Here is a 15,907-nt window from a genome sequence, read left to right as displayed (position 1 = left end):
ATAAGATGATTATTATATTTATATATAATTCAGAGGTTGCAAACTGGCCACAGGCCTTTAAAAGCAGATGGTTTTTGTTTGACCTACACAGTTAACATTTTTGGATGCCTTTAAAGTCCATGCACACTCCAGCTCCTTACATGACTTTGTTAGATTCAGCTGACTTCACCTACCCTAGCCCCCGAAAACATTAGAGTTTGAGATCTTGGCATAATCAAGCTAGTTGCCCCAATAACAATTTAATAACAAAAAACGAAGGAAAGAAGAGGAGGATTGCCTTAGAAAATGGCTAGAAGTAGTTTTTCACGACACCAGGAGAATGGGTTGAAAGATGACTTCCTGAGGTTCCTCTTAGCCTGGGAAGCTGTGACTACCTTTCCTCTCAACCTACTTACTATAAGATAAATAAAATAGGACACAAAGTTACTAGACTTGCTCAAGGTCAGTTAGGAAGTTTGTGGTGAAACCAAAATTAAGAATCCCTTCCCTGGTGTCCTCATTCTTTTGCTCGGCCCACTCAGACATGCTGCTGCACTGCTTGCTGATGAATAATGTGGGCTCTCAGGAACAGTTCCTTATGCAAAAGAGCCTCAGCAAGCTCCATTATGTCCTTGCAAGGGGAGAGACTTTATTGTTTCCTTAATGCATTATGGAGACTATTATAGCTCTTCCTCCCATATGAACCCTCCATCTGTGATCACTAACACATACTACAGGGTGTTTTGCTTTGGATAATGTGTGAACAAGGAACATAATTTGGGGAAGTGGTTGAAAAAAGAAATCTAAGATTCAAGAAGGGCTAGGACCAGACAAAAGTCCAAGAAACTAATGTCTTTAAAAGCAATCCATTCAGGGGCGCCTGGCTGGCTCAGTCAGTAGAGCATGTGACTTTTGATCTCAGGTTCATGAGTTGGAGCTTCATGTTGGTTATAGAGGTTACTTTAAAAAATAACAATAATAAAATAAAAATAGCCTATACAGATGCATTGTTCACAATGTATTGCTAGACCTTATTTCCTTCCCAAGGAAAATAAGAAATACCCTCCAGAAGGATTTGCTGTGATCTCTCGATGGCTCTACCTGCACTAGCCATCTACATTGTTCGAAGCCTCTGGCCACTCTTTAGAACTTGTAGTTGCTAATGTCACAAAAGGTACCCTCTGCTGATTTCAACTTCCTACTCCTTCCTTTCATACTCAATACCCATTAAAAAGACTCAGAGCCAATGAGACATCAAACATGTAAATATAATACCTAACATCTATTGGGCACTATGTGCCAGGCCCTCTGCCAAAATCTTTACATTTAATATCTTATTCTGTTTCTCTCCCCACCCTTGCAAGGTAGGTTTTATGATCTCCATTTTCTAAAAAAGTTACCTGAGACTCACAAAGAAAGCTTCAGTAGGGACACTTGGGTGGCTCAGCGGTTGAGTGTCTGCCTTCGGCTCAGGGCCTGATCCCAGGATCCAGGATCAAATCCCACATCGGTCTCCCTGCAGGGAGCCTACTTTTCCTTCTGCCTGTGTCTTTGCCTCTCTGTCTCTCCGTGTTTCTCATGAATAAATAAATAAATCTTTTTTAAAAAAAAAGCTTCAGTAATTTGTCAAAGGTCACAGAACTGAATTTGAAACCAGGTTTGTCTCTCCAGAAGCCACACTCTTAACTGTCTGTACTCTAAAGTCCTGTTTCTAAAAGTTGTAGCTAGGTGCGGTTCAGTTGAGTGACCAAATCTTGCTTTTGGCTCAGGTCATGATCTCGCCAACTCTTGGTTTTGGTAGGGTCATGGTCTCAGGGTCCTGAGATCAAGCCCTGCATTGAGGCCTGTATTGGGCTCCATGTTCAGCAGGGAGTCTGCTTGAAATATCTCTCTCCCTCAGCCGCCCCCCCTGCCCTCCCAAGCCTGCCCTTGCTCTCAAATAAATAAATAAATCTTTAAAAAAATTACACACAGCCTTTTGAGCCTAATAATCAGCCACTTGTATATGCAGCAGAAGTTAAGGTGGCCTTCGGCATAGAAAGTTACTTCTGGGAGGTCAATCTAGTAAATGGAGTCTGGGTCCATCTTGCTCCCCTCTAACCACATTAGAGTGGATTCAGGAAGAATTTGTATTGAGACATTGCATTTTTTAACCAGAAGGAAAGCTTCATTGAACAAAAATCCCATTGTTCCATTATTAAGCCATTCCCAAAAGAGGATAAACAAATTTGAATGCTGCATTACCTCTGGATCTATTTGGGCACCTAGAAAGCTAAAACATTTATTTTCATAAATATTATGTGCACAGTGTGAATTTGGCCACCAAAGGCAATGTGCATAAAGGTGCATGTCTTAAGAAGGCATTTTTCTTCATCTTTGGGGGGAATAAAAAATTTAGTTCTTCATTGCTGTGACTACTATGTCTATGAAAGGATGCTAATTTCCAGGGTGAAACTTTATTTTCCATAATTTGCTTGCCTACATAGGGTTTTAATTTAGCACAGTACCATATTTGGTATCTGAATTTCTAACACTTAATTCCAATAATACTGGTTGAAAATATAATAGAAATGGTAAAAAATAACAGTGACTTTTTCTAAAACCTGTCATGCCCAAAGGTCTTAAAGAGATTTGCTTATTCATTACCTCCCAATACTCCTGTAGGGTGAAAATGAAATTTAATAGCAAACTTGATGAGAGTTCCAGAGATTCAAATAAGTATCTCAGGGCTCACTCCATGCTGGACTCTTTCCCAGGCTCTTTATAGTTATCATAATTTTCATATATGAAGTATGTATAATTAGCCTTAATTTAGGCACAGAAACTGAGATAGAGAATTTCCATAGTTTATACAAGGTAAGACATCTAATAACTGAAGAAGTTGATCCCCCAAGATGCAAACTGAGGGCTAATCTGGGTTTTAATATAACTAGAATTAACTTAATCATGTTATTTTGATTGCTTATTTCTTTTGCCCAACTTCATAAGAACTTAATGCATAAGGATCCAACCCCAAGTCATACTAAGTACTGTGATTTTGTTAAAATAACATCCCATCTCATATGATTGTATAGGGACAATAAAGATAAGTGCCAAATTCACTGATGGTGATGACCATGCAGTCCATTTCTTTTGTAATTTTATATTCAGAGCAGAGTGTCCCAAACATATCTTATTGAAAAAAGAAGCATCAAATGTAATTATATAATTGTCTGTGGGCCTCTTTGAAAGGCATCCCTTGCCAATTCTGGACCTTTAAAGCCATGGATTTTTATTTAAGGGATTGTTTCTTTAAACTGCCAGACTTGTTTATGGAACATCATTCTGGTAATTAGCAGGACATTTTCTTCTCACATTTGACCGACTTAGTCCAGTAAGCCCTAGAACAAGGCAATTCCACTTAAAAAAAAAAAAAAAGCTATTTTTTATTTGTCGCGGAACTTAATTAATTGGTATGTGTGTGATAAAAGTTGGCCTGAATTCTAATGGATTCATGTTTTTTAATGATAAAAAATTACATTAAACTTACCATCTCTCATTTTTAAGTAAACAATTGTAGTAGTGTTATACAACAGAGTTCTCAAGGTTCTTCATCTTGTAAAACTTAAATACTCATTAAGCATAAATTCCTCCTCTCCCTTTTCCATAATCCTTGACAACCACCATTCTACTTTCTGTTTCTATAATTCTGACTACTTTAGCAGTCATATAAGTGGAATCATGTAGTATTTGTCCTTTTGCGATGGTCTTATTTCATTTAGGGTAATGTCCTGAAAGTTCATCTACATTGTAGTTATGACGAGTTCTTTTTTTTTTTAAGTTGGGTGATATTCCATTTTGTGTTTATGCCACATTCTCTTTTTCCATTCATCCATCTATACACATATATAGGTTGCTTCTATCTCTTGGCTATCGTGAATAGTGCTGCATTGAACATTGATGTGCAAATGTTAACTTCAAGATCTTGCTTTGAATTTTTTTGGATATATACCCAGATGTGGGGTTGCTGGATCATAAAATAATTCTATTTTAATTTCAGAACCCCCATACTGTATCCCATAGTGGAGGCATCATTTTACATTCCCACCACTTGTTACTTCTGTTATTTTGATGGTAGCCATCCTCATGGGTATAAGGTCATATCTCATTATGGTTTTGATTTGTATTTCTCTTATGATTAGCGATGTTAAGCATCTTTTCATATGCTTATTGTCCACTCATATATCTTTGGAGAATTGTCTATTTCAATCCTTTGCCTAGTTTTTAATCAGATTGTTTGTTTTGTTGTTGTAGTTATAGAGTTATAGAAGCTCCTTATATGTTTTGGACATTAGTCCCTTATCAGATATATGATTTGCAAATATTTTCTCCCATTTTGTAGATTATCTTTTCACTCTGTTGATTGTTTTCTTGGATGTACAGAAGTTTTTCAGTTTGATTTAATCACATTTGCTATTTTTGCTTTTATTGCCTATGCTTTGGGTGTTATAGTCCAAGAAATCATTGTCAAATCCAATGTTCTGAAGTTTTTACCCTATGTTTTCTCCTATGAGTTTTCCAATTTTAGGTCTTACGTTTAGGCCTTTAATTCATTTTGAGTTAATTTTTGTGTATGGTATAGGGTAAGGGTCCAACTTTATTCTTTTGCATGTGGATATCCAACACCATATGTTGAAGAGACTATCCTTACCTCATTGTGTAGTCTTGACACTTTTGTCAAAGATCATTTGACCATATATGGGAGAGTTTATTTCTGTGCTCTTTCTTCCATTGGTCTTTATACCAGTAACCCACCGTATTGATTACTGTTGCTTTATTGTATCTTGAACTCATGAAGTAAAGGCCTTCAACTTGGTTCTTCTCTTTTGGGACTGTTTTAGCAATTCAGAGTCCCTTGAGATTCCATATGAATTTCCAGATTTTTTTTTAAATTTCTGCAAAAACTGAGATTGAGCTTTTGTTACCAATTGCAATGACTCTGTAGATCATTTTAGAAGTGTGGACATTTTAATAACATTAAAATGTCTTCTAATTCATGAACATGGGATATATTTCTATTTTTTATATTTTATTTCTTTTAGCAGTGTCTTATAGCTTTCAGTGCACAAGTTTTTCACCTCCTTGGTTAAATTTATTTTCAAGTGTTTTATTCTTTTGATGCTATTGTAATTTGGATTATTAATTTTCTTTTTGGATTGATCATGGTTAGTGTATAAAAACACAATTGATTTTGTGTCCTGAAATTGTTTATTAGTTTTAACAGTAGAGTTTTTTTGTGACCTCTTTAGGGTTTTCTACATGTGAGATTGTACCATCTGCAAAAGGAATTTTATTTCTTAATTTCCAGTTTGGATGCTTTATTTCTTCTTGTTGTCTAATTGTTCTGGCTAGAACTTCCAATACTAAGTTGAATAGAAGTGGCTAGACTGGGCATCCTTACATTGTTCCTAATCATCAAGGAAAAGCTTACATTCTTTCTACTAAAATATGACAAATAATAGAACTTTTAGGACTGGCTACTTGTTTACTGGCTATTAGTTTACTTTCTGGTCAATCACAAGGATAACTATGTTTTGCAAAGTACATAGTAATAGCTAATATGAATCAAATGCTTGCTATGTGTTGGACACTAGACTTCAAGTACATTATATGCTATATTTTATTGAATCTTTACAGTAATTTTATGAGGCTAAAGAAAACACTAGTCACTGAAGGTCCTTCAGTACTCAAAGCTGACGTTCATTATAGAAAGACAAATGTAAGGAAACATATAACTCTATTTTTAATAGCTTAGCAAGTGACTGGCCTAGTTTTGAGAAAGCAAGATAGACAATGGACCCACAGAGGCTTTTTATACCTGATTGGAATCCAGAAAACTAGAACCATTAACTGCTAATATTATCTTTATAAGCAGATGTGCAATACATATTTGACCTCAGAAGACCTTATTAAAAGCAATAGATGATGACTAAATAAAATCAAATGCCCTCAGTTTTCCTTCATTTATTTGTCCTCTAACAACCACTATTCAACTAAAACTGATAAGGAAGAGAGATATAATAAGATGACAAGAGGGACACCTGAGTGGCTCAGTCGGTTAAGTGTCTGATTCCTGCTTTCAGCTTAGGCCATGATCTCATGATTATGAGCTCAAGCACTGTTGTCAGGCTCACACACTAGGCATGGAGACTGTTTAAGTTTCTCTCCTCTCCCTCTGCCTCTCTCGCCCTTTAAAAGTATGGCAACAAATGTAATTAACTTTTGTGAGCTTTATATAGATTCCTTTAATTCCCTTGATAATCTTAATGACCAGTCCTATTTTTTTTAAAAGATTTTATTTATTTATTCATGAGAGACACAGAGAGAGAGGCAGAGACACAGGCAGAGAGAGAAGCAGGCTCCATGCAGGGAGCCTGATGTGGGACTCAATCCCAGGACTCCAGGATCATGCCCTGGGCCAAAGGCAGGCACTAAACCGCTGAGCCACCCAAGGATCCCCCCCACCCCCAGTTCTATTTTATATAGTTGAAGAAGCTGAGGCTTCAAGATACTAAAGAACATATCCATGCTTTATAGCTACTAAGTGTCCAGTGACATTCCCACGAGATTGTTGAAATTAAACATGTGTAAGTATGTTTGTTTTTTACGAAGATTGGTGATAATAGTGAAGTAAAATCCTTTGACTATTTTATTCAGTCAAGATCAGCTGTGACTGTTAGAATATAAGGAAAACCGATACTTTCTTTTCTTTTTTTTTTTTTTAATTTTTATTTATTTATGATAGTCACACAGAGAGAGAGAGAGGCAGAGACACAGGCAGAGGGAGAAGCAGGCTCCATGCACCGGGAGCCCGATGTGGGATTCGATCCCGGGTCTCCAGGATCCGCGCCCTGGGCCAAAGGCAGGCGCTAAACCACTGCGCCACCCAGGGATCCCCGATACTTTCTTTTCCTAGTTGTGTTCAATTAATTTCTTGCATAAAAATAATAGCTAGAAAAGCACTAGCTGAATATATCTACAGAATATACCATTTTGGAAATGAAAAACTGCTGAAAACAAATTTAAAAAATTAGTTAAAATATAAAAAGTTAGGGGCACCTGGGTGGCTCAGTCAGTTAAGCGGCTGCCTTTGGCTCAGGTCATGATCCCAGGGTTCTGGGCTGGAGCCGCCTATCAGACTCCCTGCTTCATGGGCAGCCTGCATCTCTCTTTCTCTCTCAAATAAATAGAATCTTTTTTAAAAAAGAAAATAAAATATAAATAACTAAAAATGAACTTGGAGTCTTTTATAAACTGCCTTTCATGTTTTGCTTTTGACCTTTTGATTTTTTTTAGAGCTTTGAAAGGCAATTTTTAAAGTCAGCTTTTTTTTTTTTTTTTTTTTTTAAGATCTTACTTATTTATTCATGAGAGACTGAGAGAGGCAGAGACATAGGCAGAGGGAGAAGCAGGCTCCCTACTGGGAGCCTGATGCAGGACTCAATCTCAGGACCCCGGGATCATGCCCAGAGCCGAAGGCAGACACTCAACCACTGAGCCACCCAGGTGCCCTGATAACTTTGTTTTTAAAGAGATGACATCTGTGTGTTCTTCTGAGTGTCCCTATTAACTGTGAGTATTTGTGTGCATTTGATGATTTTACCCAATTAAATTGTAAAAGTGGTAGTTTTAGTGTAGTAAGTAGAATATAGGAAAGTATATTGTAATTTAAAAGCTTGTATAGTTACTTTGAAGATTTTGTTAATAGATTTGTGATTATGCCTTTTTAGTAGACAACAGAAAGGCTATAATATTAGAAAATATGTGGAAAAAACATAACTCCTGTCCTAATCTAATTTTCAGGCACATCTCCAGACTTTGATTTGGCTGAAGTAACTTATACCACAGAGCTGTGGGCATGCCTGGAGTTGAGAGACACAGTTAAAAGACTCCCAATTCATTCCTACCTTTGAAAACTCCTGAAAACCATCCCTTCGGACTCCGGAATTATACACATCTCAACCAAGACTTTGCCTGGATGTTTACATTTTCTGCTTGCTGTCCTATATACCACTATATAGTGTTCACCTTTTGTTGAAACTTTGGAGTGTCAGGAGTTGAGCTTGGCTCATTCTGAGTTGAGCTTGGCTCATCCCAGCATGGCTAGGATGAGCTTTGTTTTAGCAGCTTGCCAACTGGTGCTGGGCTTGCTAATGACTTCATTAACTGTGTCTTCCCTACAAAATAGTGAGTGTCCACAACTCTGTGTATGTGAAATTAGGCCCTGGTTTACCCCACAGTCCACATACAGAGAAGCCACTACTGTTGATTGCAATGATCTCCGCTTAACAAAGATTCCCAGCAACCTTTCTAGTGACACTCAAGTGCTTCTCTTACAGAGCAATAACATCGCAAAGACTGTGGATGAGCTCCAGCAGCTTTTCAACTTGACTGAGCTAGATTTCTCCCAAAACAATTTTACAAATATTAAGGAGGTAGGGCTGGCAAACCTGACCCAACTCACTACTTTACATTTGGAGGAAAATCAGATTACAGAAATGACTGATTACTGTCTGCAAGACCTTAGCAACCTTCAAGAACTCTATATCAACCATAACCAGATTAGCACTATTTCTGCTAATGCTTTTTCAGGCTTAAAAAATCTTTTAAGGCTCCACTTGAACTCCAATAAATTGAAAGTTATCGATAGCCGCTGGTTTGATTCAACACCTAATCTGGAAATTCTCATGATTGGGGAAAACCCTGTGATTGGAATTCTAGATATGAACTTTAAACCCCTCTCAAATTTGAGAAGCCTGGTTTTGGCAGGAATGTATCTCACTGATATTCCTGGAAATGCCTTGGTGGGCTTGGATAGCCTTGAAAGCCTGTCCTTTTATGACAACAAGCTGGTCAAAGTCCCTCAACTTGCCCTGCAAAAGGTTCCAAATTTAAAATTCTTAGACCTCAACAAAAACCCTATTCACAAAATCCAAGAAGGGGATTTCAAAAATATGCTCCGGCTAAAAGAACTGGGAATCAACAATATGGGGGAACTTGTTTCTGTGGATCGCTATGCCCTTGATAACTTGCCTGAACTCACAAAGTTAGAAGCCACCAATAACCCCAAATTATCTTATATCCACCGTTTGGCTTTTCGAAGTGTTCCTGCCCTGGAAAGCTTAATGTTGAACAATAATGCCTTGAATGCCGTTTACCAAAAGACAGTAGAGTCTCTTCCCAATCTTCGTGAGATCAGTATCCACAGCAATCCCCTGAGGTGTGATTGTGTCATCCATTGGATTAACTCCAACAAGACCAACATCCGTTTCATGGAGCCTTTGTCCATGTTCTGTGCCATGCCTCCTGAATATAGAGGGCAGCAGGTAAAGGAAGTTTTAATCCAGGATTCAAGTGAACAGTGTCTCCCAATGATATCTCATGACACATTTCCAAATCATTTAAACATGGATATTGGCACAACAGTTTTCCTAGACTGTAGGGCCATGGCTGAGCCAGAACCTGAAATTTACTGGGTCACTCCTCTTGGAAATAAGATAACTGTGGATACACTTTCAGATAAATACAAGCTAAGTAGTGAAGGTACTTTAGAAATATCTAACATACAAATTGAAGACTCAGGAAGATACACTTGTGTTGCCCAGAACGTGGAAGGGGCCGACACACGTGTGGTAACAATTAAGGTTAATGGAACCCTTCTGGATGGTACCCAGGTGCTGAAAATATATGTAAAGCAGACCGAATCTCATTCTATTTTAGTGTCCTGGAAAGTTAATTCCAATGTCATGACCTCAAACTTAAAATGGTCATCTGCCACCATGAAAATTGACAATCCTCACATAACATATACTGCCAGGGTCCCAGTAGATGTTCATGAGTACAACCTAACACATTTGCAGCCTTCCACAGATTATGAAGTGTGTCTCACAGTGTCTAATATTCATCAACAGACTCAAAAATCATGTGTTAACGTCACAACTAAAAATGCCGCCTTTGCACTGGACATTTCTGATCAAGAAACAAGTACAGCCCTTGCTGCAGTAATGGGATCCATGTTTGCCGTCATTAGCCTTGCGTCCATTGCTGTGTACATTGCTAAAAGGTTTAAGAGAAAAAACTACCACCATTCATTAAAAAAGTATATGCAAAAAACTTCTTCAATCCCGCTAAATGAGCTGTACCCACCACTCATTAACCTCTGGGAAGGTGACAGCGAGAAAGACAAAGATGGTTCTGCAGACACCAAGCCAACCCAGGTTGACACATCCAGAAGCTATTACATGTGGTAACTCAGTGGATATTTTGCTTCTGGTAGTAAGGAGCACAAAGACGTTTTTGCTTTATTCTGCAAAAGTAACAAGTTGAAGACTTTTGTATTTTTGACTTTGCTAGTTTGTGGCAGAGTGGAGAGGACGGGTGGATATTTCAAATTTTTTTAGTATAGCGTATCGCAAGGGTTTGACACGGCTGGCAGCATCTCTAGGCTTCCAGTTTGTGTTTGGTTTTTATTCTTATCATTATTATGATTATTATTATTATATTATTATTATTATTATTATTATTTTGTTTTAGTTGTTGTGCTAAACTCAATAATGCTGATCTAACTAAAATGCTCAATAAAATGATTAATGAGAGGTTGGGGTTCCCCTGTGCTTTTACCCCTTCTTCTGAAGCCATCAGTAGAAAGTATCATGTCCTCCAAAAAGCTAACATACAGTGTGAAGCAGCATTGAACCTTTTGTAGCAATCTGGTCTACAGACTTTTAACTCAAGAAGCTAAGACTAGACTTGTTACTTTATTGAATGATGTTAGTTGACTGTACTGTAATGTTGTATCAACTGAATTGAATGTTTGCCTTTGAACAATGACTTTTCTTTTTTTGTAATAGTTAAAGAGGCTTAGAACAAGCTAACAGGCAATAGAAATATGTATATCAGATTTTTTAATGTAACAAACTACATGTTAATTGTTACCTTATTCTTTTTATCTTTAGTAGACACTTTTAAAAGAAAAGACAATTTTGTTGTGTTTAACTCACCAACATGTGGTGTTTAATGAAGACAGAACTATAATAAATTAGTTTTGTTCTGATTTTTTAGAACACTTGCAATAATGTATCATTTATAGTTCTTGCTAGTTGCAGTGGTGATATATTTCACATCCCTAAAACAACCACCAAAATAAATCAACTAAAGCATGATGCTTTTTAAAACTAGGCCCAAAAAAGTTTTGAATTCTTTTTATATTCAAATAAAATATCTATTTTAGTGAAGATATTTTAATGAAAATTATTTCTATATTTTAAATATTACCAATCAGACCTAATGGAGGGTAACATTCTTATGAACAAAAGCATATTACTGTATCCCATACATAAATATGGTTTAAAAATAGAGAGAGACACATTGATAAAGAGATAGATATGTCACATTCCTTTTCTGTAAGGGTTTTGTTAAAATCTGAATTTCTTTAGTAGTATCCACACTCTCCATCAAAGTCTAAAACATACAGCTATGCAGTATCCCAAGATATATGTTACTCCTTTTTTTAATGGCTTTCTATATGCTAGACCCATATTAGCCCATATATCCATGTAGAGATATCTGCTGAGACAAGTAAATGGTTAATAGAAAACTGAACAACTTCTGTACATTTGGCATTTTTCAGCCAAATATATAGAGACAGTTTGGCAGAATTAAATGTTTACTGGGAAATGTATGTATGACATTTAGGACAGAAAAAAAGCTAGATTTAGGTAGAAGGTCAGTTCCACAAAGTATGTGTGTTGGGGAAAGTGGGGGGAGAATTGAAGATGTAGTTAGAAGAACAAGGAACCATTTGAACATGCAGATTAATAATACAGAGAAATAAAGAAAAGCTTCTCCAGATGGCACCTGCTGCCAGGGACGTGCCATCACACCAAGAATGATAAGACTGTAAAAGGAGACTGAGTGCTAGCAGGTGCCAGCTGAGCAAAAGCAAGAAGGAAGCAGAAAGAACATGCAGGTGAGGCAAACTGAAAGGATTTCTTTCTTTGTAAAATTCCTTGTTTCATGAATCATTTAGGAAAAAAAAAAAAAGATCATTTTTTCCCCATTTCTAAAGGGGAAAAGTTTTTTTCATATGCTAAAGCAAATAAGCTGCAGCAGCAAAACAAGTGTATGAAGTAGAAGCATCTCTTCCCACAGCCTTCATTTCTTGGTGAGAAAAACTAATACCCAGAGAAGAATTGTAACTTGCCCTGGTCAGACTCTCCTGCCCACTGAGAACTGCACTCTTATCTTTTGCTCTGGATCCTGTGGCTCTCTAGACTCCTGTGCAGAGCTTGTCTCTCACAGTTCTCAACAACCTCTAGTGATCTCGCTTCAAAAATGCATTATATCCTCAAATTCTCATTTACTCAGGACAAAATTCAGCACAAGGGCAGAACTGGAGGGTCAGGAAAGCTTCTCCATTGTTGACATTACCAAGTACATGTAGGAAACCCAAAGAATTGAAATTGCTTTGAATGCAACCATGGGGAAGTTTCCTTTTGGGTGATTCTTGTCTTCAAATGTCTACAGATAGTAATACACCATCTAACAAACCCCTGGTAATTCTGCAAGCAAAGAAGGGGAGTGGCACCAAAGCATTAGGCCTAGAGCAAGGAGAAAAGAGGAAGCATTGTTAATCCTATGAAGCAATGATTTGAACCTGGCACATAGTCATCACTCAAATACTAGTGGAATAAATGAAGGAAAACAAGCATTTCTCTATTCTGGTTACATAGCAAGCACCAGGGAATTCAAGTGTTTTTGTCAACTACCTTTTGCCAGGCTAGTTTGGGGGAAACAGTCCCTTTTAACTTTTACTCCTCCAATAAAATATTTTGAGCTTATTTTTCCTTGTCTGTGCTAATTGGGTTGGTTTTCAGCTGATAGAAAGCAAAATGGCATGGTACTTTTTTCCCTAGCCAAGTATTTCTTCATTTGTGCTTAATTCAATTTGATAAGTTAGACAGCCAGTGAAATTAGGCATCAAAGTAGTTCCTCATTGATAATGAAGGTTATATCACCTTGACCAGTGAAGTGACTATTACAGGTCACTTGCTAATTTCATATTTCCCTTTGGCTTCCTGCTGCCCTCAGGACATACAATGTATTTCTAACCTGATTTTACGAGGTTATTTTTGGAGGTGTTTCTTAAAACAGGCATTCTCAAATTTGCCTGTTTAATTAATGACATATTGAACTGATGCCATGGATATAAAAACAAATGCAATGTTTGAATATCATTTTTTCTAATTTGGCTGTGGGTTTAGTTTAGCAAAAAGGAAACAACCCCATTCTTTAGCAAATAAACACTACTAAAGTCCATTATTTTCTCTTATGTGGTTTTCTACTCATTCATTCATTCATTCATTTGCTGAAAACCCCACGATCAACTCTACCTGCCATTTTCTTTTTTTTAATCTCTGCATTCATCTTCCAAAGCATTTTCTTTTCTTCCTTGCTGTTTTTTATTAATGGAGGAAGAAAAATATTTTGTATCTGTAGCACTCTGCCAGGAAAACCATACTTTCTGCTTTACTAGTCATTGGAAAGGGGAATTTAACTACTTCTGATGCATTCTAACTACAACTGAAAATGTTTTCTTTACCTCAGTCCTTTCACTCTTACCCTGGTTGCAAATAGACTTTATTATTATTATTCATTGTTAACTGGAGGTAAAATATTTCTATAAAGATGAGTTTTAGAATCACCCTCCAGAGCTGTAGAATAATCTTGGTCTAAAAATCTCTGCAGGACTCAGATAGGTATGATTTCTCTCTCCTCCTGCCCCCACATAACTTTGGAGAGAAGGATCAGCCCTTGTTCTGCAAACCCTAAGTCAGAAACTTAGGGCCCATGGTAAAAATAAGATGACAGTGGAACTCATTATTTCTGAACTTGGTTCGGCATTGCCCAGCACAGGTTAATGGAACTAAATGAGTGGGAGTTTTGTTTGTTTTATTTTGTAGAATTCCTCAGAGACTTGATGGCACTAATATAAAGTACACAGCATTTCCCATAGCCTTTTACCATGGTATGTCTCGGTATTATTCCATCCTATAGATCCTGAGAAGTTGAAGATTTAACTTGACCCCCAAAACAGTTCAAATGAACTGGGTATTATTCTTTCCAATTTACAGATAAGGAAACTAAGGCCCATAGGAGTAGTCATTTGCCTGACACCAAAAAGCTCCATAGGAGGGTGACTACACTGGGGCCCTTCACTTCCAGTTTCTTCTCTGTCCAGCAGCCTTCTAAAAAGTGGAGAGAGGAGCATCTGTGAAAGGGCAGAGGCTGGAGGTCACAGGACATGTGGGAAAGACAGTAAGTACACCAAAGAGAGCTAATGGGAGAGGACATTTTATGTCTAAAATGCACTTATCTCTTCCCCCTTAAGAAGCTTTATGTGCTGGGGATCTGTGAGCTTCGCCTCAAAACTGTTTATGGCAGGCTAAATTTTAATTCAAATCTTCAATTCTCCCTATACTCTCCTGTTACCTGCTCAGAAAATTAAAGTTTTAAAGATTTTGTGGAGGAGATTCCAAGCTCATTCTTTTCCTTAGCAGTAAACCAGGGAAGGCAATGTGAAAAAAAAAAAAACCTGACAAATTTCATGTTTAGCTCAAAAGCACCTGTGGGGAAATGTGAAGTTCATGTAATTGGGCAGTTGTAAGGGCAGCATCTGACACACCTGGAAACAAATGACTTGTAGAATCACCATGTTCATGGAGTTTGTGGGATACTTATACACAGGAAACTGTTCCCTCAAATGAGTCCATCTGGAAGCCATGGGACATTAAAAAGGTTTTTTTTTTTTTTTTTTTTTTTTTAATAAACGCAATAGCCTCCCCCAACATATCCCATTGTCAGTTATATACTACTTTTGATGAAGCAAAACCAGTCTCCTGCACCTCACTAAAGTAGCTCCGGTACAGTGTGGGTCAGACATTGCCCTTTCTCCTTTTCTCCTTGGTGTTCCTCTTCCTCCCATAGGATTAAAATGACAAGGTAAATTTCAGCCTGGGCCCTGACAGAATGATCATGAATTCCTAATAAGGGGGATGTCCTGAATTAAGTAATATTTTAATGTATCAGTCATCTTGTTAGCATGTCTCACTAATATAAACAGGAAACAGGGTTGGGGGGGAGGCAACAAACCACTTACCATAGTGACTTCTGAAGGAATATGGAGGGAAAACACTGTATATGGCTCTTCTCTAGGAGCTTCACCTAGATCATTTACATTTAATCCTCTTGATTGCCCCAGGTGAGTCCTATCATCCTTACATTAGAGAATGATAAAAAAAAAAAAAGAAAGAAAGAAAAGGAAAGAAAGAAAAAAGAAAGAAAGAAAGAAAGAAAGAAAGAAAGAAAGAAAGAAAGAAAGAAAGAAAGAAAGAAAAAAGAAAGAAAGAAAAGAAAGAAAGAAAGAAAAAAAGAAAAAAAATGGGTACCCAGCCTCAGAGATGCTGGTAAGAGCAGAATGTTAACTCAGGAGTCTATATGACTGAGACAGGGATTCCTTTATAAAATGGTCTGTAAAAAATAAAATGGTCTGCAAGCTAAATCTGGATCAGGCATGTAGAACACATAGCCCGAAAGTCAGTTTGGCACTTGAGACAAAAGGAAAAAAAAGGAGGAAAGGAAAATAATGCCCAGCAGTGGGCCTCCGAGTTACAGGCATCTAATTAAAGGTCCAAACCTGAGATAAATACATGGAAACAACAGCAAGCCAAAGAGACTAAAATTAAAGGACAACTATTCAAAGTTTGTGACAACATCTGCATATAAACAAATGGAAGACAGTGAAGCTGCAGAAGAAGAAAATTGTTTAAAAATGGTGGGGCAAGGTGGAAGTCTGAGTAGATACCATATATCGCTCTATGTGAAACACTTG

The 15,907-nt window shown here is 37.3% G+C and overlaps 1 protein-coding gene across 2 annotated transcripts in view; it reads left to right on the top strand.

The window, feature by feature from the left end:
• Positions 1-14,638, top strand: part of LRRN1 (leucine rich repeat neuronal 1) — a 39,123-nt gene extending 24,485 nt beyond the window's left edge. For both annotated transcript variants that reach the window (XM_038565801.1, XM_038565803.1), the window contains exon 2: positions 7,822-14,638. In XM_038565801.1, the coding sequence (XP_038421729.1) occupies positions 8,118-10,268 (2,151 nt within the window). In that variant the 5' untranslated portion in view covers positions 7,822-8,117 and the 3' untranslated portion in view covers positions 10,269-14,638. The remainder of the gene's footprint in view (positions 1-7,821) is intronic.
• Positions 14,639-15,907: the final 1,269 nt, after the last annotated feature.

This window comes from Canis lupus, chromosome 20, assembly GCF_011100685.1.
Source record: "Canis lupus familiaris isolate Mischka breed German Shepherd chromosome 20, alternate assembly UU_Cfam_GSD_1.0, whole genome shotgun sequence".
In the NCBI taxonomy this organism is placed as follows: domain Eukaryota; kingdom Metazoa; phylum Chordata; class Mammalia; order Carnivora; family Canidae; genus Canis; species Canis lupus.
This window is presented reverse-complemented; position numbering and strand designations above follow the sequence as displayed.